Source organism: Gossypium hirsutum, chromosome A12 (assembly GCF_007990345.1).
Source record: "Gossypium hirsutum isolate 1008001.06 chromosome A12, Gossypium_hirsutum_v2.1, whole genome shotgun sequence".
NCBI lineage: Eukaryota > Viridiplantae > Streptophyta > Magnoliopsida > Malvales > Malvaceae > Gossypium > Gossypium hirsutum.
Window position 1 is genome coordinate 3,351,900 of NC_053435.1, and position 27,285 is coordinate 3,379,184.

The 27,285-nt window shown below is 33.3% G+C and overlaps 1 protein-coding gene across 1 annotated transcript; it reads left to right on the plus strand.

Annotated features, from left to right (window-relative positions):
• The first annotated feature begins 1,918 nt into the window (after positions 1-1,918).
• Positions 1,919-3,056, plus strand: LOC107937944 (ethylene-responsive transcription factor ERF109-like). Its single transcript, NM_001327413.2, has one exon. The coding sequence runs from the start codon at positions 2,035-2,037 to the stop codon at positions 2,869-2,871; it is 837 nt and encodes a 278-aa protein (NP_001314342.1). The 5' UTR covers positions 1,919-2,034; the 3' UTR covers positions 2,872-3,056.
• The last annotated feature ends 24,229 nt before the right edge of the window (positions 3,057-27,285 follow it).

Genomic DNA, 27,285 nt, shown 5'->3' on the forward strand with positions numbered 1-27,285 from the left:
ATTTTGATATTATAATTAAGGCTTAAACAACAAATGGTAGCTACACTATACTAGTTTTCTTAAATTGGTACCTAAGCCTTTTTTTTGGTTAGAACTGGTACCTAAATTATTAAATCGCTATCCATTTTATCCCAACTGTTAGTCCGGTTAGAAAACAAAATTTAGCAAATTATAATTTGCCATGTAAACCTCTATATATTTTACCCATTTTCTTATATTTTCTTCTCATCAAACAATTTTTACCAGATTTTCTTATTTTCTCATCCACCAAACACCCCAAAAAAAATTTGTTTGCTTCTTTGTACAAAGCTTCTACCATTTTATCATTTTCAAGCTTCAACTTCTTCTACCATCTTCAAGCTTTTAAACTTCTTTTTTCTTCACCCAATTATTTCCTTATACAATGATATGGAAAACCCACAATTTTTAACTATCTAAATCCTAGCAAGTTACTCAAGCTATTATATAAAATTTTTACCATTAGAAAAAATAATAGTTAACAACTTTAGGATGTAAATCAAGGTTAGCAAAATATTGATTTATCGACAAAGCCAATCAAAGAATATTTTTGGGTTTTCAGCTAGGACTAGAGGCGGTAGTTTTACAAGATGATTCGCAGGGGCTAATTCAAACAAGGCTAATTCGTAGAGGCTAATTTTTTTGGGTTTTTTTTTTTTTGCTTTGAAATCCTACAACAGATGCGGGTAATTCAAACAAGGCTAGGTGTGCTACAATGCTGAAAAGCCGTTTTGCAAATACCATTAGCAGGGCACAACAAAAGATGAAGGTAGTGAAATCTTGAATTTTTTTTTAGATTTTTCATATCATTGTATAAGGAAAGAATTGAGTGAAGAAAGAAGAAGACTAGAAGCTTTAAGCTGGTAGAAGCAATTGAAGCTTGAAGATAAAAAAATGGTGGAGCTTTGTACAAGGAAGCAAATGATTTTTTTAACGTTTGGTTGATGAGAAAATGTAAGAAAATATGGTAAAAATTGTTTAAAGGAAAGAAAACATAAGAAAATAGGTAAAATAAATAGAGGTCTATATGACATGTTATGATTGCTAAGTTTCTTTTTCTAATGGGACTAACAGTTGGCGTAGAATGGATAACAATTTAATAGTTTAGGTACTAGTTTTGTCCAAAAAAAATTTAAGTACCAATTTGAAAAAACTAATATAGTTTAGGTACCATTTTATTGTTTAAGCTATAACTAATTTTAAAAAATAGGATAACTTTGTGTCTACTCCTAAAATTTTCTAAAGTTTTTTTATTTTTTCAATTTGATTTCTTTTATAGAATTTATAAAATTTTATTACAAATTTGTTAACATTTTTAGTAATTTAGTAAATTAATACAGAGTGGTATTTAAATATTAATTAAGTACAAAAAGTAAAGTTAAATAATTATAATATCTAATACAAATAGATAATATTAATTTTTGGAAGGTAATCAAAATATAAAATTTTAATAATGTTTATGAATATAATAATTAGAATTAAAATGCATATTTAAATTGAGGTTGAATATCTTAGTGGGTCAAACGGAAATTGAAAAAGAAAAGAAACTGGAAATGGAAACTGTTTTCCTTACCAAAAGGGAAAAATGAAAGGAAAATGGAAAAGGATTCAGGAATGTATGACGAAAGAAAGAAACGGCAAAAACCATTAACTGCCAAGTTTTCATCACTACTCAATGCATTTGGTCGACAGGGTCTTTGTCGCTTTGTTACGTCACTCTCCACTTTTTGTCTTTAATATTTCTTATGTCAGAAATGACGTTACTGCCACCTCAATACCCACGTGCCCGACAAAACCTGATTGTTTCTCCTAAGCCGTGTCTTAACGGTGTTACCAGCTGGCATGACACTCTCACAGGTCTCCGTATAAAACTCTTCTCTGCTCTCTTTTTTCTTGCTCTAAACAGACTGAAACCTCGAAACTCAGACAGAGTTCAGTGTACAACGCCAAACAAAAGTCAGAGACTTTTCATAATTCACCGCCAGTTCCCTTCCGCGCTTACACTGGGACCGTTTAATGCCGCCTCCTCCTCCACCGCTTCATCCTCTTTCTTCCGAACAAGAAATCTCCGTCATGGTTTCCACCCTCAAAAACGTCATCACTGGTTCCACTCCTTCCTCCTCCTCCGCTGACCTTCGTTTCGATTTCGGTGCTCCCGGAGGTTCGGCTTCTACTTTTACTGGTGGGTTCAACGCTGATCGCGGGAACATGGTATTTCAAGTGAGCGAAGTTCTGGATAAGTGCCACGTGTGCAAATTTGACGGCTGCCTGGGGTGCAATCTTTTCCCGCCAAGTCAGCAAGAGGAAAAAAAGGGGACAACTAGTGCTACTACCACCACCTCTGCACTTAAAACTAAAACAAAACGAGTAAAGAAAAACTACAGAGGGGTCCGGCAAAGGCCATGGGGCAAATGGGCTGCGGAGATTCGAGACCCAAGGCGTGCCACAAGGGTCTGGCTTGGAACCTTCAACACCGCGGAGGAAGCAGCTCGCGCTTACGATAAAGCAGCTATTGATTTCCGGGGTCCAAGAGCTAAACTCAACTTCCCATTCCCTGACAGCAACAGCAACGCCGACGTAATACCGCCGCCGCCAGCTGCAGCAACTTCCATGGGGTTTGATCATGAAATTAGTAGCAGGTCGTCAAATGTGCAAAAAGAAAAGGAAAGAAATGATGTGATTGGCATGGAAATGGATACTGAAAAAGGATTGGGGTCGACTGAGTTTTGGGATGCAATAGGCGAAGATGAGATTCAACAATGGATGATGATGATGTCAGAATTTGGTGGGGACAGTTACTCCTCTGATTCAGCTACCATTACTGTTACTACCGGGAATGTTCGTTCTTTTTAATCACTCGAAGTTGAATCTTGGGGTTTTACCGTCATAGGACAGGCAGGCTCTTCCTTATTTTATAAAGAAAGAGTATGATGATGGTGAAGAGTGAAATTCTGTTTAGGATGGTCATTATTTACTGTACAATTCTAACTTCTCAATGTCTGCTACTTCTTCAATATATAAAATGTGATATTAGTTAATCAATCACGGATTTTTATTTGTTTTTATAGTAACCATTAATTGAATAATTAAATAAAAAAGGAAATAACTTCCATTTTCTAGGAATCTAAATCATACTGGTTTGGGGTATTGGCATGGATGTGGGTGGTCACCACGCTGAAAATTGCAAAACGAGTTGGCTTTCTTGCCATCTGGGACTGCAAAAGTAGTACTGAATTTCAAAGACGAGTTTGGACCCACAATTGCCTGAAAGCAACCATCCATCCCACCTGACGAAAGCAGCACACACACAGAGTGTTTACTGACGTGCGATCAACAATGTTGGTAGGTGGGACCCCTTTATTTTAACATGTGAATTATGGACTTTTAATTTTAATCATCTCTTTTACTTTAATGGATAATGTGATGCAGATTTTTTATTTTATTTTTTATATATAGAATTTTCATTTCATTCCATATATAAATAATTATATTAATCCTATATTAAAATAAGTTTATGTATTTATTTTTTAAAATATGTATAAATACATTACAAATTAAATCAAAATTTATAATTTATTTCTTTGAAGGATATACAGTTCAATTATTTATATATATGATATTTTAATTTAATTTAATTTAATAAAAATATAAAAATAATCACTTATATTTAATATAATATTAAAAATTATAGCATTTTTGGGGGGTGTAATATCAATCAAACATCAACTGTGGAATATAATTCAGTTAAAATAATAAGATATTGATCACATTTAGAATGTGCTGAATTGAAATCATTCATCACGTGGTGATAAAAATGAGGGGAAAAGAGGATGATCTGTTGTATTAAAACGTCAGACTGAGATACGGAGAGCGGCAAAACCCCAACCTAAACTAAATAAAAAGGTATTAATAATGCAGTGTGGGGCATGGTATCATCTAATTTCATTTTAACAAGACAACAAAACTCCCCTCACTTCATTGTTGACCCACTCCTCCTTCTCGCCAACCGCGTTTCCTCTTTAACATTTTTTACTTCTCCTAATCATATTTAATATAAAAAAGGTCTTGAGAAAAAATTGATCTTATTTGACCACCGTACATTGTTAGTATTAAGAAATGAAATAATCGCGAATCTCAAATAACTAGACAAGCTACTAAAATCGCTAAATTGGTGATAAATCTTATCAGTAAAATAAACCTTTTAAAAAGTTTATCTATTTCTAATCTCCAGTAAAAATTTATCCATTTATAATCTTCCGCCAATTGGATTAATGGATCATCCAATCGGAAATGATAACAAAATGCATAGGTTAGATTATGAATTTTAAAATGTTAGTATTACAAAATACTAGTATTTGTGATTATTAAAGGAAAATTAGGTTATTGAAATTTGATGAGATAAAAAATAATTATATTAAAAATAAAAAAATGTGCAATATAAATATCTTTATATTTGTAACTATATATAAATATTTTGAATATAAAATATAAAATTAGAACTAAATAAAATGATATTTTGAAATTTATTTATTTATTATTTTATAACTGGACCATGTACATTATATGAAAAAGAAATTGATGATTCATATGAAATTTGAATAGAAAGTTTGAGTTAATCAAATCTCCTTTTAAAATTCCTTACAAAATTAGATATTCTTCATTAATTTTATGAGTGTTTAGAGAATTTTTGGATTTCCAAATTATGAAGATGCAGAATGGATTAAAAGTGATCCTATAAACTAATTAATAGTAAAAGAGATCAGTTATTGTAATATATAAAATCTTCATTTGAATGATTCAAAAATATTAAATTTTATTATTTATTATTTATCTTATCTTATATTAATTTAATTTAATTTAATTTAATTAGAGATAAAATAATAATTTATGATAATCACTTCATTGATTTAATTTAATTAGTAATAATATAAATCTTATAGTTTAATTTAAATCAATTAGAAATTTTGAGTTAATCGAGTTGACGAATATTATTTTTTCATCTTAACTCGATTTGAAAATACCTTGAATGGAGTCGAGTGAGATGAAATCTAAATTGAATCGAATATATTTATTTGAGTTAAATTTTAAAAAAAAAAGACTTTGGGGGCCACTGTCACCTATCGTAATCAAATTTACCAATTGTAATCAATTTTGTTATTAACTTTCACCCCCTCATAATTTATTTATTATTTTTTTATGATTTTTGTCACCATGTATTTTGAAATTTAAAAATATATTAAATGTAAAAAAATATGATTTTTTAATAAAAAGATTTTAAAGATAAAATGTAAAATTGATACCAACAGAAAATTTTAATACAAATATTTTATGGCATCATTACTAATTCAATTTTAACAGAAATTGGTAAAGATTTAGCATGATTAAACAATTCAATAAAAAGTTTTTGGAGGGTTCGGGGGAAGTAAAAATTTTGGGGAAGGTAAGAGGAAAAAAGTTTTGAAGGTTTGGGGAGAAGTAAATTTTTTTAAGGGACGTAAAAGTTTTTGGGCGAAAATAAAAGGAAAAAAAGTTTTGAGGGTTGAGGGGAAGTAAAATTGTTGGGGAAAAAGTAGAAGGGTTTAATATTTAGTTTATTCGGATTATTCGAGTTATTCAAATTCAAAAATTCAACTCGAATCAAACTCAAAATTCAAAAAAAATTGAATTAATTCGATTCAAATAATTCAAAATTTAATTTTTTATTTTTATTTTTGTGGATCAAATCGAATTTTATTCGCTCATACTTAAAATACCAAAGCTCGAAAAAAAACATATGGGCCTAGATAAATTGAAGGGTTTAAGCCTTGAGAGAATAAGAAAGCATGGTTATTTGCTGAAAAGATGTTCCCGACACTTGAGCAAATTAATGAAGCATAAACATGGGTACATCTGGAGCATAATGGAGTAAGCAACAATTACTTGCATGCAGTTCAAACGATAATTAAAATATAGGATATCCCCAAAAATATGGAGACGGAGATGATAGAGAAATATGATATGGATAGCAAGGTTTTCTTTTTCCTTTTTATGGAGGGGATTTCTAATGTTTTTTAAATAGAATTGATGGTCGAATCGATTAGATCATCAAAAGTTCAATCGATTCAATTCAAAAATATTAAAAATAATAAAGAAATTAAAAAATTTCGGTTCAACTAGTTTTTTACCCGCTTCAATCGATCTATATTGGTTTTGAATTAATCGGTTCAAAGCCTTTCTCTGAATCAATACCTCAACCAGTTCCCGATTCAATCTATTCGACAAATCAATCCAGCTCAACTAACATTGAGGATTCCATTTTCTTTCTTAGTTCAACCTCAAATTTTTTTTGGATAATTAGTAAAATAAAAATAAATTAAAAATTCATTTAAAATAACATATGCCTTTTTCTAATTTGCAAGTACCGCTTTTTATTGACTAAAACTGTCATGCCTCAAAATATAAGGGGTTAATTGAAATAATAATCAAGAAATAACCTTAGTTTGATAGTTAAGTAGTTAGTTCACTCTTTAGAGGTCTAAGGTTTTATTCCCATCTCTCACATTCTTCTCTTTTAATTTTCAGCAACCAAGGATAAATTCCTGAGACTCTTTAATTTTATTTCGGCAAGATAAGGGAAAATATCATGTAACCCTCAAAGTTTGAAAACCCTAACTATTTAATCCCTTTTTCTCTAATTACACTAGGATTATGTTTCTTTTTCCATTCCAATTAGAATTTTTCTTCTTTCTCCCTATTTCTTCTTTCTTTTCCATCCTCTTCTTTACAACAAATTTTCTCTCTATTGCTAGAATTATTTTTGCTTCACGAATCAAAATCAATTCTGAATTGAATCGTTTCCTACTAGATTCATAATTGCCTTTAGCATCAACCTTAGTCTTAGCAAAGAATTGGTAAGAATGACTCAATCCCAATGTTTGAATTTGAATCTTTATAGAATTTCTATCTAACAATAATCTTGCAAGCGACTAAACGATATTTCTCGGTTTTAAAACAAATCTTTCAATAATCTTGATTAATCTTGATGAATCCTGAAATCAATTGTTAACTTGTGTGAAATTGTCGTTTGAAAGACCTGTTTTAGGTACGTTGGATCAGATTTGATTGAGCTTTCAAAGACAGGTGTGTGTTCTTTTACAAGTGAATCAGGGCAAATCGAGCCTCGGAATAGGGCCACACGGCCAACCACACAAGTGTGTGGGCCACACCATATGGACTACACGACCATGTCCCCCTGAAACCCTAGTGTAATTCGTGAACCACACGACTATGTAACCCTTCTACACGGCTTGGCCACACGGTCGTGTCTCATATGTAGCCTAATTTTGCCTGTTCCACAGGGCCTCAGCCTGTTACATGATTTGACCACACGGCCTATATCCTTCCACATGACTTGACCACACAACCATGTGCCCTTATTTTACAGTATTACCCAAAAATTTATATTTTGTTCAGTTTAGTCCTTGCTTGATCCTTGAAGTGTTCCTGGGAGTTTTTGTGCACTTAATGTATCCTTGAATAAGTGTTTATATGAAAATCTATAATTTATATGCTTGGATGATCACTATTATAATGTGTTTATTGATATTGATTTATTGAATCTTTATGATGCAATGAATAAACATGCAAAATTGACCATGCCTATTGTTAAAATGTTATTGATAAATTACGAAGTGCTATTACTGTTATTGCCCGACTGAATAATTGATGAACATGTCTATTGCCAGTGTTGAACGGAACAAGTGTTGAGCATGCTTACGAATACTTGCATTATGATATTATAAAGTATGCCATATTGTATTGCATAGGGCGAGATGATTTGTACAAAGGAAGAGTGACAGTTTAATCTGCAAACAAGTGATGACTTCTCACAAACCTAGTGACATTTCATTTAATCTGCACACACGTTGTGCTCTTACAACAAGTGGCAGTAACTACAAATTTAAGTTGCAATGTTTATCTAAAAATATCGGTGGTTTACCCACAATTTTTACAAACCCAGTGGCAGCTTTTATTTGCAATTACGTTGTGTATCCACAACAAGTGAAAATTATTTGCTTATCAGTGGTGGTTCATCCACAACCTGGAGTGATATAATAGATGAGTTCTAGGGAACTCATAAGTAAGGTGTGTAGCGAAGTTAGGCAGGACCTTTCTGATAAATTAAACTTGCATTGCCATACAATAGCATGTGCATTTAAAATTGTGTTTTCTGAAATAATGTAATGAAGTGATTATATGATAAACCGTAATCTAAAGTGCTTTATGATTGTCATTGTTATCCGAATTGCTAATTCACTTGCTTTGCCTATGGTTTTGTTTCTATTTTTTTGTGATCGAACTCACACTGAGCTTCATAGCTCACTCTTCTTTACTTTACATCTTTACAGATAACCCACCAGGTTAGGAAGCGAAATCGGCAAATCAAAGAGCTCGACTCTGATTGAAGTTTTATTAATATTTTTATTTTTACCCATTATTATTTATAGTTCATATTATTTAAGAACTGTAATGTCTTATTCAAATTGTGCTACGGGACTTAGTTTCGAGTTATTTAGGGCATGCATGGTATATTTAGGCTATTAATGCTTGAGTTTGATTTTATTTTATAATGCATGAAACATGATTTTTTATTAAATCTATGCTAGTAATACTTTTCCCGTTGCATTGATGAAAAATGAGTTTTTAAGCGAGTAGATAATTTATAAATCAACCAGTTTTGAATTAATAACATTATTTCGTGAGAAAGGTGGTAAAACGCTAAGTTTTTTCCGAAAATAGACTAAGGTTTTCTTTAAAATAAAAAATATTTTAATTTGTCCGTTTTAAAAACTCCGATAGTTTATCGAACTATTTTGGTGGCTATTGTAATCTTTCAAATTCGGGTCTAATGTCTAAGCCGGGTTGGGGAGATTACAGAAAATGTCAACTATTATCTATATATATCTATAATATAAATAAAAGCACAAGTTTGAAAAAACTTTCAAACTAATAAGAATACCTTTTATGGTTAATTATATTACTAAATTGATATTGAAATAATAATTTATTAGTATTATCATATGGTAATAATAAAAGTATTAATAATTAATATGTTAGTATATTAATGTGAAATTAATTAATTTAGTCTTAGCTTTTAAAAGTTCTACTTTAAAAAATCACATAATATATTATTGATTAATAAAATTATAAAATCACTATCTATAATTAGACAAATTCAAAATAATAAAAATTTAAGTTTTTAATTAAATAAATATAATTTTAATATATAAATATAATTTTATTTTAAATATGATAATAACTAATAATGTTAAAACCAATTTTTTTATAGTTAATAATAATTAAACGTGTAAGATTAACATGATATATACTATAGGAATATAATCTCGCATTACGATGTTTGATTTATAATAATTTAATATATAAAATTGTCAATTAATTATTTTTAAATATAAAAATATTATATATATTAAATTATTATAAATTTAAGTTTTATACAATTAACAAAACCATCATCAAAGTCATAAATAATAACTTTAAAATTTGAAATTTTATAATAATTATTCTAATTGAATGATAATTAATGTTCAAGACTAATTATATCTTGAGATCCGATAAAAATAAGTATTTAAGATCCAAACTATCATTAATTCATGAAATCCAATAAAAAATAGTTTAACTTAGATTAAGATGATCCTAAAAGTTCACATTTTAGACACCCAATAATAACAAACCACATCATATTATTTTAGAGTATATGAATAATGTAATACATTAAGAAACAACAAATTAACTTTATTACTACTATTTAACTCTAACAAACAATGAAATAAACAAAATTAATTAAATATCCAAAGGTTCATCTATCCTCATGGCGCGTAAATCCCAATGGACTCACTACTAAATTTCATCTTTATATTTTTTCTTTTGTGTGAGTGATTTGTCATAATTTGATATGTCAAATTAAACTTTCCTGTGCACTTAATGAGCTTATTCTCAAGTAGTTTAAGAGTATTTTTTTTATGTTTTTTTTTATAGATTCTTAGCTTTTAATTTCAATGCTAGCTTTTATCGCATTTTATCACTTTTGAAACTCAAGTTGACAAAATCATGCCATTAGAGGTCTAATGATTGATTTGAGCTTGTGTAGGAGGTGATTAAGGCCAAACATCAAGGAAGATCTCAACTATTGTGGAGGTCGCAATAGAGGTGCCTGTGTGTTGCAACACTGACCTTCCATCACCTCAAGAAAGTTGAACTTCACCAAAACTCAACATGGGATAGCTTGTTGTGGAGGTCGCCGCGACACTAAGCATAGGATGGTGTGACGTTAAGCCTCAAAGTCTCAATTCAAAGCCCTTGAGGTTGCGACTCCAAGCCAAAAGATGAAGTTGTTGAAACCAATGGCATGTTGTCCCGATCGTGACACCAGCAAGGGTGTGTTGCGACATCAAGAGCCTCCTATGCCTCTCTCATGCCAACTACCATGTGTGTCGCAACATTTAAGTTTGACGGGTGAAAAACTGCAAAGACAATTTGTGTCCAAACAAGCTCAAATCAACCACAATTTTGTCCATATTCAAATGATTTCCCTTCTTAATTGTTAAATTTAGTTGTCTCTGCAGTGCTTTAACATCAACCTTCAATGCCTAGACAACACATTCTTCATCACTCTACTCATGCTTCCATTCACCTTCTTAAACTCATCATTTTCCTTATTTCGCCTTTTCAGTCATTTGTTCGTCATGCCATATTTGAAGAACCCATTGTCAACAATCTTAAAATTAGGACAGCTGAAAAACCTTCTACCAATATTCGATCTCTTCCAAGTTGTCCACATCAGACAGTAGCAAAACACACCATCTCCCTTGTACTCAAAAGACGCACACGACTATGGCCGTTGCTTCTCCTGCTTTCAAACGATGAGAAGGATGAACTCATTACTCCCCTTCCTAAACCTTCAACCAACAAATAAACCAAAAGTGAGAATTGACTTTTAAAGTTCAAATAGAACAACAAACCGACAAGAAAAAAATCAACTCTATGTTGGTCCTAAACCTGTTAAAAGTAAACCCAAAATAATAAAAACAACCCTAAGTTTGAGGAAAAACAACAACCACAATTAAATATGAATCCAAGAAAAAGGAACACCTTACCCACTTTCGATTGAAGAAGAAATCAGGTTTGTAGTTGAAAGGGTGTTTTCGAATGAACCCGATTTTAGAACCTTTTTTTTATCCTGTTTTAGCTTCTTATTTCAACAAGAAAAAAAAGATGGCAGTTTTAATTTTAGGGTTTAAATGATTTTAATTAGTTTAAATCTTAAAAAAATGTTTATTCCACATCAAGTTGTGATGAATTTCCAAAAATAAAAATAAAATGTGCTAGAGAAGCCGACAACAAAATCATTCCTAAAATCACTTGTAAAACCAAGATGACATGCATACGCAAAACTAAAAAATGTGCTATAAGAGCAGACAAAAACTTCTAAATCTGAAGACTTATTAAACAATGGAAAAACAAACAACAAAACATATAAAACTTAAGACAACATGAGTCTAAATAGACACGTGAATTCATTTATTATTTTAAAATACTCTCAAAACAGAAACAAATTAAGAAATTGACGAAGAGCCACCCACTTTCCAAGAAAAATTACTGGTGGCCGGTGGAGTTATAGCGAACGATATGCACCGCCACCTGTTTATCACAACTTGTAAAAGCAACAAAGATACCCACAAAATAGATCTGCAAACTGAAAAGAGAAAATACATGTGTAGTGAATGAGAAAAAAAAGAAAGAAAGAAAGAAAAGAAGGTAATACCGCCGCTGAGCAAAACAAAAGATAAAAAACTATAGATTTAGAGAAAGAAGAGAAAAGTTTTAACTACATTTTTAATTTTAAAATGTCAATTTGAAGAGAATACTAAAAGGAAATAATTTTCATAATTTAATTAAATATAGAATTATATTATATTATAAGTGTGACACCTGTCACAAATTTAACTAACCTAAATGTGATTTTTACCTTATTTGTATGAAGATTATACTAGCTTGTTAGTTGTTACCTATGCGATGCAGTAACTAGTTTTATTTATTTTTAAATAAAAGAAATATTATCTTATAATTTAATATTTTTTGATACATATAATTTAATATTATTAATAAATTTTATGGATAAATCTCAAAATTATATATGAATTATGGTTTAATGTGCAATCATATACATAAATTTTTACTTTATGCAATTTTATACATGAAACTTTAATTTGATCTAATTTTTGTAAACCATTAACACAATTATTGATACAACATCATTGTATGTTTATATATTGCATATATAAATAATTATATTTATCCAATATAATAATAAATTGATGTATTTATTTCTCTAAATGCATATAATTAAATTAAAATTAAAGTGTCAAGCATATATTTGAACCATAATTAGAATTTTACGTGTATAATTGCACCAAATTAAAGTTTATTTATAAAATTATAGATTAAATCAAAGTTCATATATAATTTTGAGATTTATCTCTAAATTTTAATATAACAAAAAAGAAATTATGAATATTATCAAATTGTAATATAAGTATAGCAAAACATTTAAAATAAAACTTAATAAAAAAAAGAAAATAAAATAGAAATAAAATTATTATTTAATCATAATATAAGAAATAGGTATGATTTGAAAACAAATTAAAATTAATTTATTTTAATGATCAAAATAAATTTAAATTTTAAATGATCAAAAATATTTAATATTTATTTATTTAAATTTTCAAATTTATATTAATTTATTTAATTCATATTATCTTAAAATATATATATACTTTAAAGTTAAAAAATAAATTCAAATACTAAAATTATATGCCATAGAATAGTTTTTTTTTTTCTACATGTGTTGTAAAAATATACAAAGTGTAAGAAAGTAAATTATTAACAAATTTTCATTAAATATATATTTATATTAATAAAAATTATATATTATAAAATTATTTTCATTTTTGTAAAGCTAAACTCTAATTCTAGATTTATAATTTTAAAACTTTACACTATTTAATGGTAATTAAAATTATATAAATGAGTTTTTTATAAAATGTATAAACAGTTAAAATTTAAAATAAATAAATTAAAATCAATATCTTTTTTAAAAATTTGAAGTTATAAAATTATAAAAATAAAACATATATTTCATTTAAATTTATTAATAAACAGAAGTTGAGAAAATAAATTAAGATATATTATCCTAAAAACTATCTTAATAAAATTTTAAATTATTAATTAACTTAATTAAAATATTTAATAAAATGAAAATTGACAACAACAAAAAAAAAAAAACTTTATTGAGCAATCATAAGATGTTTTAAATACTTTATGTGCATGAAAATAATTATGAATTAAAATTTTAATAGGAACATATATATAAAGATAAAGATATTTTGAAAGGATAATATGATTAGAAAGGTATAAAAATAAAATTTTAAAATTATAGAAATTAAATAGATAAAAAATAATTTAAAAACTATACACCACCTATTGGAAATTGGATAGTGTACATTATTCAAAATAAAATTTAGGTGTGAATTTGGATAACACAGTTAAAATCATATATTTATAATAAATGGTGTTTTCCACGTGATCAACGTGGGCAGAAGACAACAATTAAACCTAAGTAATGAATCACATGTTGACATCATCACTAAGTATTTTTAAAATTTACATATTAAATCAAAACCCAACCCAACCCATTCTTTTCATTTCAAATCAATTTGTTGGGCCCAACCCTAAGTTAGTGCTTCTTCCACACCTTTTATGGCAAGCCTTTATTATTGTTATAATTTTTAATTTAATCCATCCAACCATGAGTTCAATTATTATAAAATAAAAATTTAAGTTAATTGTATCAAATGTGAACTTGAATTTTAAAGTATTCTAATTAAATTCTTAAACTATCAATGATATATCAATTAGGTCCTTTCATAATTAAAATAGTTAACTTAACTATTTCATATTTTATTTACAATAAAAAATTAAGAGAAATAAAATGTTAAAATGAAATAATAAGAAATAAAAAAGTAAATAAAAGAAAATTAAAACTTTTACAAAAATTTCAAGGTTTTTCTAAATTTAATATTTACATATAAAAGTTATTCTTCATATTTATCTGATGTGTCATTTTATAATTTGAAATCCCAAAAATACGAGTAAGCAAGAGGTTGGCGAAACAGAAAACAAAACAGGATCACATCAAGCACACCCATACTTATCACATAAGCAAATAAACACAACATACTCAAGCAAATGACACCATCCCCAACCTAAACCCCATATCCAACCAAACCAATACAAAAAAAAAAGAAAAGAAACGCAGAAGGCTTAGCAGCACCCCAAAACAGTCTTGAAAAACACCTCAGCAACCCCAAAAACTCAATTAAAATCAATAATAAAATCACAACCCAAGACTAAGAAAAATAATAAAACATTCTTTGGTCACCAAGAAACCTTTGTTACCATGTGAATTGTCATAAGAAAACAAAAATCCAAATCAAATTTGTTACAAGCTCAATTTGCCCGGCCCAAATAAATTAAATCCACCCCAAACTAAACTAAAAAAACCAAACCCAACTAAGCCCAATTTCAAACCCTAGCCCAATATCTAAAACAAAAAAACAAAAAAGAAAAGAAACCCTAGCCTAGCTGGCCGCCGCCCCTATGGTCTGTCACCACCACCTGCCACCACCCTTCTGACACCTCTAACGCTGTCTCAGCACCGCTCCAACTGTTCCTGCAAGAGGAACACGCAAACAACAGTGAAAATAATAGGAAATATATGTAAAATGGCTTTAAAAAGCCAGGAAAAAAATCAGTTTGGGGATTCAGCAATTTTGCACAAATACAAACATTCAATTTTAAAAGCAAAAACGAGAATAGCAATTCCATTGATAAAAAGCACGAGTATAACACCGAATCAGGGAACCAAAAATACCAAAATCAAAAGCAAATACCTAAGGTGATTTTTTTATCTTTATTTTTTTCGAATCTATTGATTTGCATGAATATATATTTTTATTATAAATACATATAAAAAATATAAGAAAAGATAAAAATAAAAATACCTTTTTTCGAATTTTCGGCCACCGTGTACGGTGGCCGGCGGCGACCTTCCTGGCCGGAGTTGGGCCTATCTCAGAGAGAATTCTCTCCTCTCTCTCCCCTTTTTTTTTCCTCAGGCTAATAAATGATTTTTTTCTCAAAAACATGACTTTTATAGCCCCCTAAAATGACATCGTTTTGGGGCTGGTCATTAGCACCCAAAACGACGTCGTTTTGAGCATACCCGATCCGTTCGATCCGAACCCGCCTCAGGATCCGCGTGTTTTTTACTTAATGGTCTATTTGCACATTAGGCCCTTCCGCTTTTTTATGTTCTGCAATCAAGTTTCTATTTATTTTAATTTGGCCCCGAAATTCATTATGCTCTGCAATTTGGTCTCCCGTGCTGCGCTGCGTTTTGAAGGGAAGGAATAATTTCTGTTTCAGTCCTTCCAGATTACGCGCGTGTTGCATTTTGATCCTTTTCCCTTTATTTCTTTTAAATTTGTCCCAAAACTCTGTTTTTAGTTCGATTTTAGTCATTTCTTGTTTATTTTCGTTTCTTTATTAAATATTATTATTTCTAATATTATTAATATTATCACTATTATTATATATTAGTGTATATTTTTATTATCTATGACATATATTTTTTATTTTTAATTAATTTCAATAAATAAGGCAACGTACCGATTTTAACACTAGGTCGCTGATTTCATCGCTATGTTGGGTGAATATTATTGGCTCGTGTTAAAAACGAGACGTCCTTCTAAAAAAACCAAAAATTTCCAATTCTCGTATTTTAATCGAATCGCGATTAAATATTAAATTAATCTTGTATTTTGAGAATTAAGACAACGCGTGTTTAACAAGATACCAATTTTGGGCAGCGATGGTGCTAATACCTTCCTCGTGCGTAACCGATTCCCGAACCTTATTTTTCTCTAGATTTTCACGTAGACCCAAATTCGACCTTCATTTTTGTTCAAAAATAAATTTTCTTTTTTTTTTAAAAAAAAAGAGGATTTATTAGGTGTCCGATCACACCTAAGCAAAAGATCGGTGGCGACTCTTTTTCTCCTTAAAACCGAAATTCCGTTTTCAAATTTTCAAATAATCGCCTCAATTAGCGACCAAAGCAAATTTTTACGTCGCTACAGCTGGCGACTCCACTGGGGACTTCTTTTTTTTTTTTGAGAGTCGAGTTTAGAATTAAACGCGTGTTGTCAAAATTTTCAAAATTCCTTGTTCAAATTAATATTTAGTCGTGATCCTTGAATTTTTTTTTTTGAAAAATCATGTATTAACATCATGTCGTAAATATTTTTCTAACTTGTTTTGTCTTGTTGTTTTTCAGCTCTAAGTTTGTATGGTTTTAGTTTTTTAGTTTAGTTTTTAAATAAAACGTAAAGGTTTGTGAGTTTCTCCCCGCACACCGTGCACTTGCATTTTTTGCATAACATGAGCTCTCTACTCGGGCTCCATCCACTTAAGTGGAAGTAAACGCTATGCCTTCGTGAGTTAACTCGTCCCTCCGTACAGGCTAGTGAATACTTCCGAGTTATATATGACTTATGCTTTCGTGAGTTAACTTGTCCCTCCGTATAGGCATAAGTAAATGTAATCCCTCGAATTGAACTCGTGAGCCTGTGATGGGCTACGACCGAGGCTTCGTACTAGTCTTAGTAGACGATAGTACAAATAATTCGAGTACCTATCTAGAACCGAAACCGCATATAGTAAACCATACGAGCCACCTGAGCTATGCCGAACCTCAGTTCGTTAATAGTCACTAAAATAAGTACATGGGAGAAACGCCTCTTACCTTTCATTTCCTTTACATTGCAAAGGAATCGGGCCTATTGGACCGGGTAACTTAACTTGTTAGATTCTCCATAGTTTTTTTCTCTGTTCATATTTATTGTGATTACTAACTAAGGTTGTTTATTTTTATTTTTATTTTTTCATCATGTATCATAGGCATCTTGATTAGGAAGTTGTTGATTAGAAAGTGGTTTCCAAAAATGGGTTTCTGATAGAGGAGTCAATTACGCAAGTAACCGAGAAAAATCCCATGGTTCGAGGCTGGTCTTTGAAAACCCAGAAAGAAAAAGGGGACAGTTTATCGGAAGGATGTATCTCCAATCTTCTCGAACATGTAACTTCGAACGTTTGTCAGAATAACCTCGAAGACTTGGCTCGGATTTGGAAACAATGGGACTCAGATACTAGGGGCATTTTCACTGAAAAGTACGGGGATATAGCTCACTTGATTGCCGTCAATGTAGACGAACAACTGATTCAAGCCATGGTTCGATTCTGGGATCTAGCTTACCAATGTTTCACTTTCAATCAGGAAGATATGACTCCGACCATAGAAGAGTATGATGCCTTGCTTCGCATTGACAATGTACAATTCAGCAAGATATATGTGAAAGAGCCCAAACCAATGACCTTCAAAAAAAGTTAGTGAGGTTGACGGGAATGACTGATATGTGGGCTGAAAAACAAATAAAGAAAAAGAACGAAGTTAGTTGTGTCCGTTGGTTTTCTCTGCGAGATTTAGTTCAAAACCATCCAGATATTATGAAGAGGATGGATCTGTTTGCTTTGGTCATTTATGGATTAATTGTCTTCCCAAAATTTCTCGGGCATATAGAAGTTGCGGTAGTGGATTTCTTCAAAAGATTAAAGCAAGGGATCAACCCCGTCTCGACTATCTTGGCCGAGACTTTTAGATGTCTAAGTTGTTGTAGGAGGAAAGGGAAGGGACGTTTTATCTGATGCGCACAGTTACTTAATGTCTGGATTCTAAGCCATTTTTAGAAAGTGTAGCGCACACCTTTCCACATGTTTTCAAAAACATTCGCCTCATTGAAAGCTTACTTTGAGAAAGATTGGCCAAAGGATGTCACCGAACAACATTGGGTTTCAATTTTTCAGAACTTTCATACCGAAGATATAACTTGGAGAGCACCATGGATCCGTCCTTCAGTTCTATTATACAAATGTGGAAGCCAAGATTATGTGTCTTTACTAGGATTATGGGGAGGAATTGGATACGCTCCGTTAATGGTTCAAAGGCAATTTGCTTCACGACAGTTCATACTCACTACCGGAGGATTGGCACAATCAGAGTTCGCCTTTACAGGTGAAGGCTACATGAAAAGAGTCCGAGATACTGCAAAGTCTTGGAAGGAAATTCACCTAATGGAGTTAGCTCTTTATGCTGATACTATCACTCAAGATTATGACTTATGGAGAAAACGACGAGTGAATAGTTAACAAATCTCACTGACGAGTTACACTGTCCAGAATCCTTTCTCAAAAGAAATGCCATCCGAGCTGGAAGTAGCGAGACATGAATTCGAACGTGAAAAGGCCAAGCTATTATGGGATATTAGTTCTCTTCAAGAGGAAAACTACCAACTGAAGATCGAGGTTCAAATTGAAGAATTCAAAACCATGAAAGTTCAAAAAAAAGCTGAGATCGTGAGAAACGACTTAAGGGACCTTTATTTGGAAAATAAGAAATTAAGAAACACTATAAAAAATAGTGGTTTGGGTAAGTCGTCAGCAGAATGGAAAGAAGAAATTAGCAATATCAAAGGTGGGATGGATTTCTGGAGAGGGAAAGCAAAGAAAGAAGAGGAAAAAGCTGCGTGTGCTATGATAGAGTTAAAAAAGAAGAATCTTGAATACGAAACTGTGTCTGCAAAACTAATGACTAGTCAGTCTAAACATTAAGAGCTAAGAGGAAAAGTACGAGATTTAGAAAATACACTGCAAGCTCAACAGCAACAGTTGGATAATCTCCTAAAAGCCCTAGAAGAAAAGAATAGTTAGTACAACAGAGACACTCACGCCTACGAAAGAACTCTCTAAGAAAAGGAAATGCAACTCAGCTTTTTGATCAATAAAATTAGCAAGGCGGCTATGCAAGTTGTGCAGTTATCAGACGAAGTCGAAGCTCTCAGTTGCCAATTCCCTCCGAGACAAAGATCAAGAATATCAAAATTCTTAGAACGAGTGAAGAAACAAGGCAATGTGGTTAGAAAATTTGTGTAACTGTTGAATCAAAGATAGCAAAACGTTTTGTAATAGACTTTTTTGATTAATGAAATGTCTAAGTAGGGGCCATCTTGAAATCAACACCAAATTCTTGCACATTCATTCATGACTAACATTCATTTGTCATTCATCCATTCATCCGTTCATTGCATGTACATATCACCATAATCATTCACTGAGGTTAAAATCGTATAATCCGCAGTTACGACACTTCAAGTCTGGAATCACGGCATTCTTATAGGACGCGCCGAAAAGCTAGAATTATGGAAGCCGAGTTCAATGAGAGAATTGAAAGGATGGAAATGACTTAAAGAGAATTGCAAGAGCAGTTCACCAAGTCACAACAAGAAGCAAGAGATCTGATGGCCAAAATGATGGAGATGATGACAGCTTTGGTCAGATGGCCAAAATGATGGAGATGATGACAGCTTTGGTCAAAGAAAAGGGACCTATGTAGAGCCCTGACACTATGGAGCCTCAATCGAGAGCTAATCTTGATCAGGATCCGCTCTATCCCCCAGGATTCACTCCACCTCACGCCTACGCAACGCAAAGAGAATATCTTCAAGGGGAACCTTCAAGCCTCGAGCAACGACTTGTACCACCTGCTCATCTGGGGCAAGGTATATTCGTATCAAACCCAGGAGCCAATCCTGCTGATCCCAATGTTCCAGATTTGGATGATCCAGTAGAAATAGCCAGGTTGAAAATGGATTATCATGATGCCCAGGATAAGTATAGGAGCTTGGAAGAAAGGTTAAAGGCGATAGAAGGTGCTGAAACCTTCTCTGCACTAAGTGCCAAAGAGCTCAGTTTGGTGCCCGATCTGGTTCTGCCTCCAAAATTTAAAGTGCCAGATTTTGAAAAATATGATGGAACGAAATGTCCAAAGGCGCATCTTATCATGTTTTTCCGAAAGATGACTGGATACGTGAATGAAGATAAATTGCTAATACACTGTTTCCAAGACAGCTTGGTCGGATCGACCCTTCGTTGGTATAATCAACTTAGTAGAGAAAGGATCCAATCATGGAAAGACTTGGTCTTAGTATTTTGTGAACAATACAAGCATGTATCTGACATAGTGCCTGATCGGCTAACTCTGCAGATGATGGAAAAAAAGCCGACGGAGACTTTTAGGCAATACACGTAAAGGTTGAAGGATATATCGGCTCAAGTAGAATCCCCATTGACTAAAACTAAAATAATGGTCATCTTCATCAACACTTTGAAAGTACCGTTTTATGATAAGTTGGTAGGAAGTGCCACGAAACACTTTACAGATATTGTAATATCCGAAGAACTTATAGAAAATGCCATCAAGAGTAGAAGTATGGAAGGTTCCGAGAGCTCGAAAAGGGTAGCACCTGTAAAGAAAAAAGAGGCAAAAGCCCATACGGTGGGAACTGAGAGCCACCACACTTTTAATCCTTACCCAGTCCAGCCACGACCTCGATATCGCCCACCTCCAAACTTTTATTATCCTTCCCAAAGCCCTTACTATCAAGCACCTCTTCCTTACCCCATCTACGCCACAGATAACCAAAGACCATTGGCCATGTTCCCACCAAATACCATACATGCTCAAAGCCAACCCAAAAATGAACAAAAACCGATAAGATCCAATCTTGAAAAACCCCAGTTCACCCCAATTCCCATGTTATACGGAGAGCTGTACTCAAAATTATTGGAAAAATAATTAATATCCCCACATTACATGGCACCCCTGAAGCCTTCATACCCAAAATGATACGATCCTAATGCTAGTTGCATGTACCACACTAGAAACCAGGGGCATTCTACAGAAAATTGTTTGGCCTTTAAAAGGAGGGTTTAAGGTTTTATTGATACAAGCATTCTACGATTTGATAGTGCTGGCAATACGGCTGGAAATCTGCTCCCTAACCACACTGAAGGTAACGTGAGCACAGTGACAAAAGAAGACAGGTGACGTGCCAAAAGTTGTGTTTCTAAAATAAAGACACCGCTGCAAAAGATTTGGGAGGTAATGGTTGAAAATGGGCTGTTCTGTCATCCCAACAGAATTTTCAAAGAAGGAAATACAAAAAGTCAATGTTTTTGTGATTTTCATGGGATCGATGGGCATGACATCCAGTCTTGTGAAAGATTTAGAAAACTACTTCAAGACATGATAGACAACAAGGAAGTCGAGATCTTTAACAAAAGGAAGAGGCCGATGAATGAGAAGTATGCACAGGTGAAAATCAATTATCAGGTTTCCTTTATAGTGCCAATCGACCGTTGGTGATTTATTACGATGCAAAAAAGGAGTAAGTGAAGCCAAAGATGATAATTGAAGTACCATCTCATTTCCCTTACAAAGACAACAAGGCAGCACCATGGAAATATGATGTCAACATTATAATACCTGAAGGTGAAAAATCCAAAGTCACGACCAAAAATGTTGGCGAAGTAGGACACTTCACCCGTAGCGAGAGGTGTTATTCTAAAGTGGTCGAACCAATGAAGAAGACTAATGACTTGAAGCAGAAAAGAAAGGCACCGATGCATAAGGCCGAGGTCGAACTTGAGACTTCGTCCGAACAAGAAGTTAAAAGGCCTGTGAATGAAGAGGAAGCACATGAATTCTTGAAGTTCATCAAGCATAGTGAATATAATGTCGTGGAATAGTTAAGTAAACAATTGGCACGAATCTCGGTATTATCCCTACTGTTGAATTTAGAACCACATCGGAATACTATGCTGAAAGTGTTAAATCAAGCTTACGTGGCAAGCAATATATCTGTCAAAAAACTTAATAGGTGGGTGAATAACCTAAACGCGGATAATTTTATTTCTTTCAGTGATGACGAAATACCGCCAAATGGCAGGGGTTCCGTAAAAGCATTGCATATCACAACCTGTTGCAAGGGTTATATAATACCAAATGTGCTCATTGATAACGGGTCAGCACTCAATGTCATGCCTTTGGCCATGCTTTCTAGAATTCCAATTGATATATCTTATCTGAGGCTTTATCACTCTACAGTAAGAGCATTCGATGAGACAAGACAAGAAGTCATGCGAAAAATTAAAATTCCTCTAGAAGTGGGCCCCTATATATATGACATCGAGTTTCAGGTCATGGACATCACGCCTTCGTATAATTGCCTTTTAGGAAGGCCTTGGATCCACTCTGCTGGGGCAGTTCCTTCATCTCCCCATCAAAAAGTGAAGTTTATCATGGATGGTCTCTTGGTCACTGTCGTGGGTGAGGAAGACATTGTCGCATCTATCTCTGCTGATACACCATACCTCGAAGTAAGCAAGGATGCAGTAGAATGTTCCTTCCGTTCCTTCGAATTCATCAATGCTACGTTCGTTGCTGAAGGAAATAAAATTCCCATGCCTAAGCTGTCAAGGAATACCAAGATGAGAATTAAGCTGACTGTGGGAAAGGAAGCCCGAGCGAGGAAAGGTTTGGGAAGATATCAGCAAAGGATAGTTAGACCTCTAAAACCAGTGCCCCATAAGGCTCGATATGGTTTAGGGTTCGAACCGGATATGCGATAAAAAAGAAAATAGTTGTAGAAAGATCGAGAAAGGCGGATTGCAAGAGCCTTAAATCGGGAATTAGAATGGGAGCCCATAACATACCCTCATTTGTCAAAAACATTTACATCTGTAGGAATGATATACCCCGGGCAAGATAATCCACGAAGCACGCTGTTATTAATTGAAAGGGGTCTTCAGAATGTCAGTATAAATGTCATTGACAAAGGAAATGATGCAATTAAAGATGTTTCAATGATACGCCCTTGTCCTCCTGGATTCGTTTTGAACAATTGGACTGCTGTGGATCTCCTTGTAGTTTCTAAGTCTTCTCTAGAGTAATGCTTAATGTTAACACTCTTCTTTTTGTGTCCCTAAGTAATAGTAGGGATTCTTTTGTAAGAGCTTATGATTTGCTCTTTATCATTTAAATAAACATTAATGGAGATACATTTTGTCATGGTCTTTTCATTCTCATTAACTTCATAATTTTTCCTCTTCTCACGGCCTGTCTTTACGTGTACCTCATATCATGCCATAACATTATGCTTGTTGATCCCAATACTTTGATGTTCCTTTATAGTTTTGTTTTCCATTCAACTTTCAGGTGCTCAGATATTAACGACATGAACAAACCCGTTACAAGTCTTGAAATCAACTTCGAGAAAGCTATTTGTTTAGGAGAATTCGAAGCCGAGGAAAACACTGAAGACTGTGTCTCGTCTCCTAAATTACTAAGAATGGTAGAACAAGAAGAAAAACAAATTCTACCTCATCAAGAAGTTGTCGAGACGGTAAACTTGAGAAATGAAGAAAAGAGGCAAGAAGTGAAGATTGAGACCACTATTTCAGATGACACTAGATGTGATTTGGTCGCTTTGCTCCGTGAGTACAAGATGTATTTGCATGGTCGTATCAGGACATGCCAGGTTTGAACGAGGATATAGTGGTCCATAAACTCCCCCTGAAACCAAAATGCAAACCCATTCAGAAGAAGCTAAGACAAATGAGACCTGAAATGCTGTTAAGAATAAAAGAAGAAGTCAAAAAACAGTTTGATGCTGGCTTCCTACAAGTCTCAAAGTACCCAGAATGGGTAGCTAACATAGTACCAGTACCGAAGAAAGACGGTAAGGTACGAATGTGTGTGGATTATCATGATTTGAATCAAGCAAGTCCTAAAAGATAACTTTCTCTTGCCACACATCGATACATTGGTGGATAACATAGCCAAACATTCATTGTTTTCATTCATGGATGAATTCTCGGGTTATAATCAGATAAAGATGGCTCCTAAGGATATGGAAAAAACTACTTTCGTAACTATGTGGGGAACATTCTGTTATAAGGTGATGCCGTTCAGATTAAAGAACGCTGAAGCAACATATCAGAGGGCCATGGTGTTGTTGTTAAATGACATGATGCACAAAGAAATAGAAGTTTACGTTGATGATATGATTTCCAAATCTAAGGGAGAAAGAGAGCATGTTGAGAACCTCAGGAAGTTGTTCGAAAGACTGAGAAAGTTCCAGCTGAAGCTTAATCTATCCAAGTGTACGTTTGGGGCTACCTCGGGAAAATTACTAAGCTTCATCGTCAATGAGAGAGGCATCGGAGTTGATCCAGATAAGATAAAAGCATTACAAGAACTACCACCTCCGTGCACGCAAAAAGAAGTCAGAGGATTTTTAGGAAGGTTGAACTACATTGCTCTATTCATTGCTCAACTTACCAACCAGTGTGACCTAATTTTTCGACTCCTTCAAAAGCATAATCCAGGAGAATGGAACGAAGAGTGCCAAATGACTTTTGATAAGATAAAACAATACTTATTTAGTCCCCCAGTGTTAATACCGCCAACTCTTGCAAGACCGTTAATATTGTATCTAACTGTATTCGAAAATTCAATGGGTTGCATACTAGGGCAACATGATGAGTCGGGGAAAAGAGAGAAGGTGATTTACTATCTTAGCAAAAACTTCACAGAATATGAGGTAAAGTATTCGTCAATTGAAAAATTCTGTTGCACTTTAGTTTGGGTAGTTCGGAGGCTCAGACAATATATGTTGTATCATACGACATGGTTAATTTCAAAGTTGGACCCAATAAAGTACATGATAGAATCACCTTTACTCTCAGGAAGAATGGCACGATGACAAATCCTACTGTCAGAATACGACATCGCCTATATGAGCCAAAAGTCGATAAAAAGGAGCGCAATAGCTGATTTCTTAGCAACTCAAACAACGGAGGAATACGAGCCATTGAGATTTGATTTCCCAGATGAAGACTTGATATGCATTACGGGAAAAGAATGTGAGTCATCCAAAGAGAAGTCATGGAAGATTAACTTTGATGGTGCATCAAATACATTAGGGTATGGGATTGGAGCAGTCTTAGTATCACCAGAATGGAACCATTATCCGTTCACTGCCAGGTTGAATTTCTTCTGTACCAATAACATAGCGGAATATGAGGCCTGTATCATGGGACTTCGTGCAGTTATTGAATGAAACGTCGAAATCTTAAAGGTGTACGGGGACTCAGCGTTGGTGATATACCAAATCCGCGGAGATTGGGAAGTGAGAGATTCGAAATTAATTAAATACAGCGATCTAATGGTAGGACTGATTAAAGAATTCAAAGAAATAACTTTTAATTACTTCCCACGAGAAGAAAACCAATTGGCTGATGCCCTGGCCACTTTGGCTTCAATGTTCAAAGCGAAAAAAGAAACATAAATAATGCCTCTTCAAATGAGCATATATGAAGTCCCTACACATTGTTTCAATACAATGAGCATATATGAAGTCCCTACACATTGTTTCAATATTGAAAAAGAGCAAGATGGACGGCCATGGTTCCATGATATCTTAGAATATGTCAAGAATCAAAAGTATCCCGAACAAGCAAATGAGAACGATAAAAGAACAATCAGAAGAATTGCAGTAGGATTTGTTCTTGATGGGGACATTTTGTACAAAAGAGGAAAAGATGGAATGCTCTTGAGATGCGTAGATGCTGTTGAAGCCAGAAAAATACTTGAAGATGTCCATGAGGGAATTTGCGAGACACATGCCAATGGTTTCACTATGGCCAAGAAGATTATGAGACTCGGTTATTACTGGCTGACGATAGAAAGTGATTGCATTAGTTTTGCACAAAAATGCCACAAATGTTAAATTTATGGTGATAAAATTCATGTACCCCATTCGCCCTTTCATGTCATGACTTTTTCGTGACCTTTTTCTCTGTGAGGCATGGATGTTATAGGGCCAATTTCCCCAAAAGCTTCTAATAGACACCTATTCATTTTGTAGTGATAGATTACTTCACGAAATGGATAGAAGCCGCTTCATTTGCAAATGTGATGAAGACTGCAGTTAGCAGGTTCTTAAAAAATAAAATCATTTGTCGATATGGTTTGCCTGAAAGAATCATTTCAGATAACGCCTTGAATTTGAACAACAAGATGATGAAGGAAATGCGTGAACAATTTGAAATAAAGCATCATAACTCATCACCCTATCGCTTGAAAATGAATGGAGCAATTGAAGCGGCCAACAAGAATATTAAGAAGATTATTGGGAAAATGACTGAGACATATAAAGACTGACACGAGAAGCTACCATTCGCTTTGTATGCATATCGCACATCTGTGCGAACATCTACGAGAGCAACTCCTTTATCTCTGGTCTATGGAATGGAAGCTGTGCTACCCATCGAAGTTGAAATCCCCTCTCTACGAGTCTTAATGGAGTCGAAACTAGAGGAAGCAGAGTGGGTTCGAGCTCGATATGACCAGTTAAACCTTATCGAAAAAAAACATTTGAAGGCAATCTGTCATGGACAGATGTACCAGAAGAGAATGATCACGGCCTATGATAAGAAAGTACGGCCAAGAGAATTCCACGAAGGAGAACTCGTGCTGAGAAAAATTCTCCCAATACAAAAAGACTTCGGAGGAAAATGGGCACCAAATTGGGAAGGACCGTATGCCGTAAAGAAGGCTTTCTGAGGTGGAGCTTTAATTCTCACTGAGATGGATAGGAAAGAGTTACCTAACCCAATGAACTCAGATGCTGTAAAGAAATATTATGCCTAAAAAAAAAGATCAAGGTGAAATCCCAAAAAGGGCGTCTTGATGAACAAAAAGGATTAGGATGAAAACCTGAGAGGGCGTCCTAATGAAGCAAACCTGGGCTTAAAGAGCAAAGCGATTTAAACGATGGGTCAAATAGCAAGGCTATAGTATTTGAAGCATCTTTAAAAGCTCGAAATCTTCTACGTAAGAAGCCATGCTCGAAAAGATTTTTGATTAAGTAATGTGGAAGAGATCATGTGTTGAATATCTAGAGCATTTGTATTTACTGAATGCGATCCCCTTTTCTTTGTGACGCTTTTTTTTACTATCATTGGTTAACTTTTTTGTTTGTTATCTTCGAAATAAATAAATGAGAAGTATCTCTTTTGTACCTACCTGACCATTTTCATGCCTCTCATTGTATGGTTTATTTGAATAATAAATAGTAGAATGACATACTCTAAACAAAAGAAAGGTTGAGAATTACCCGAAGGAGAATTCGA

Bases quoted from the DNA above. Each gene is read 5' to 3' on its own strand.
- LOC107937944 (NM_001327413.2), top strand. From the start codon at position 2,035: ATGCCGCCTCCTCCTCCACCGCTTCATCCTCTTTCTTCCGAACAAGAA.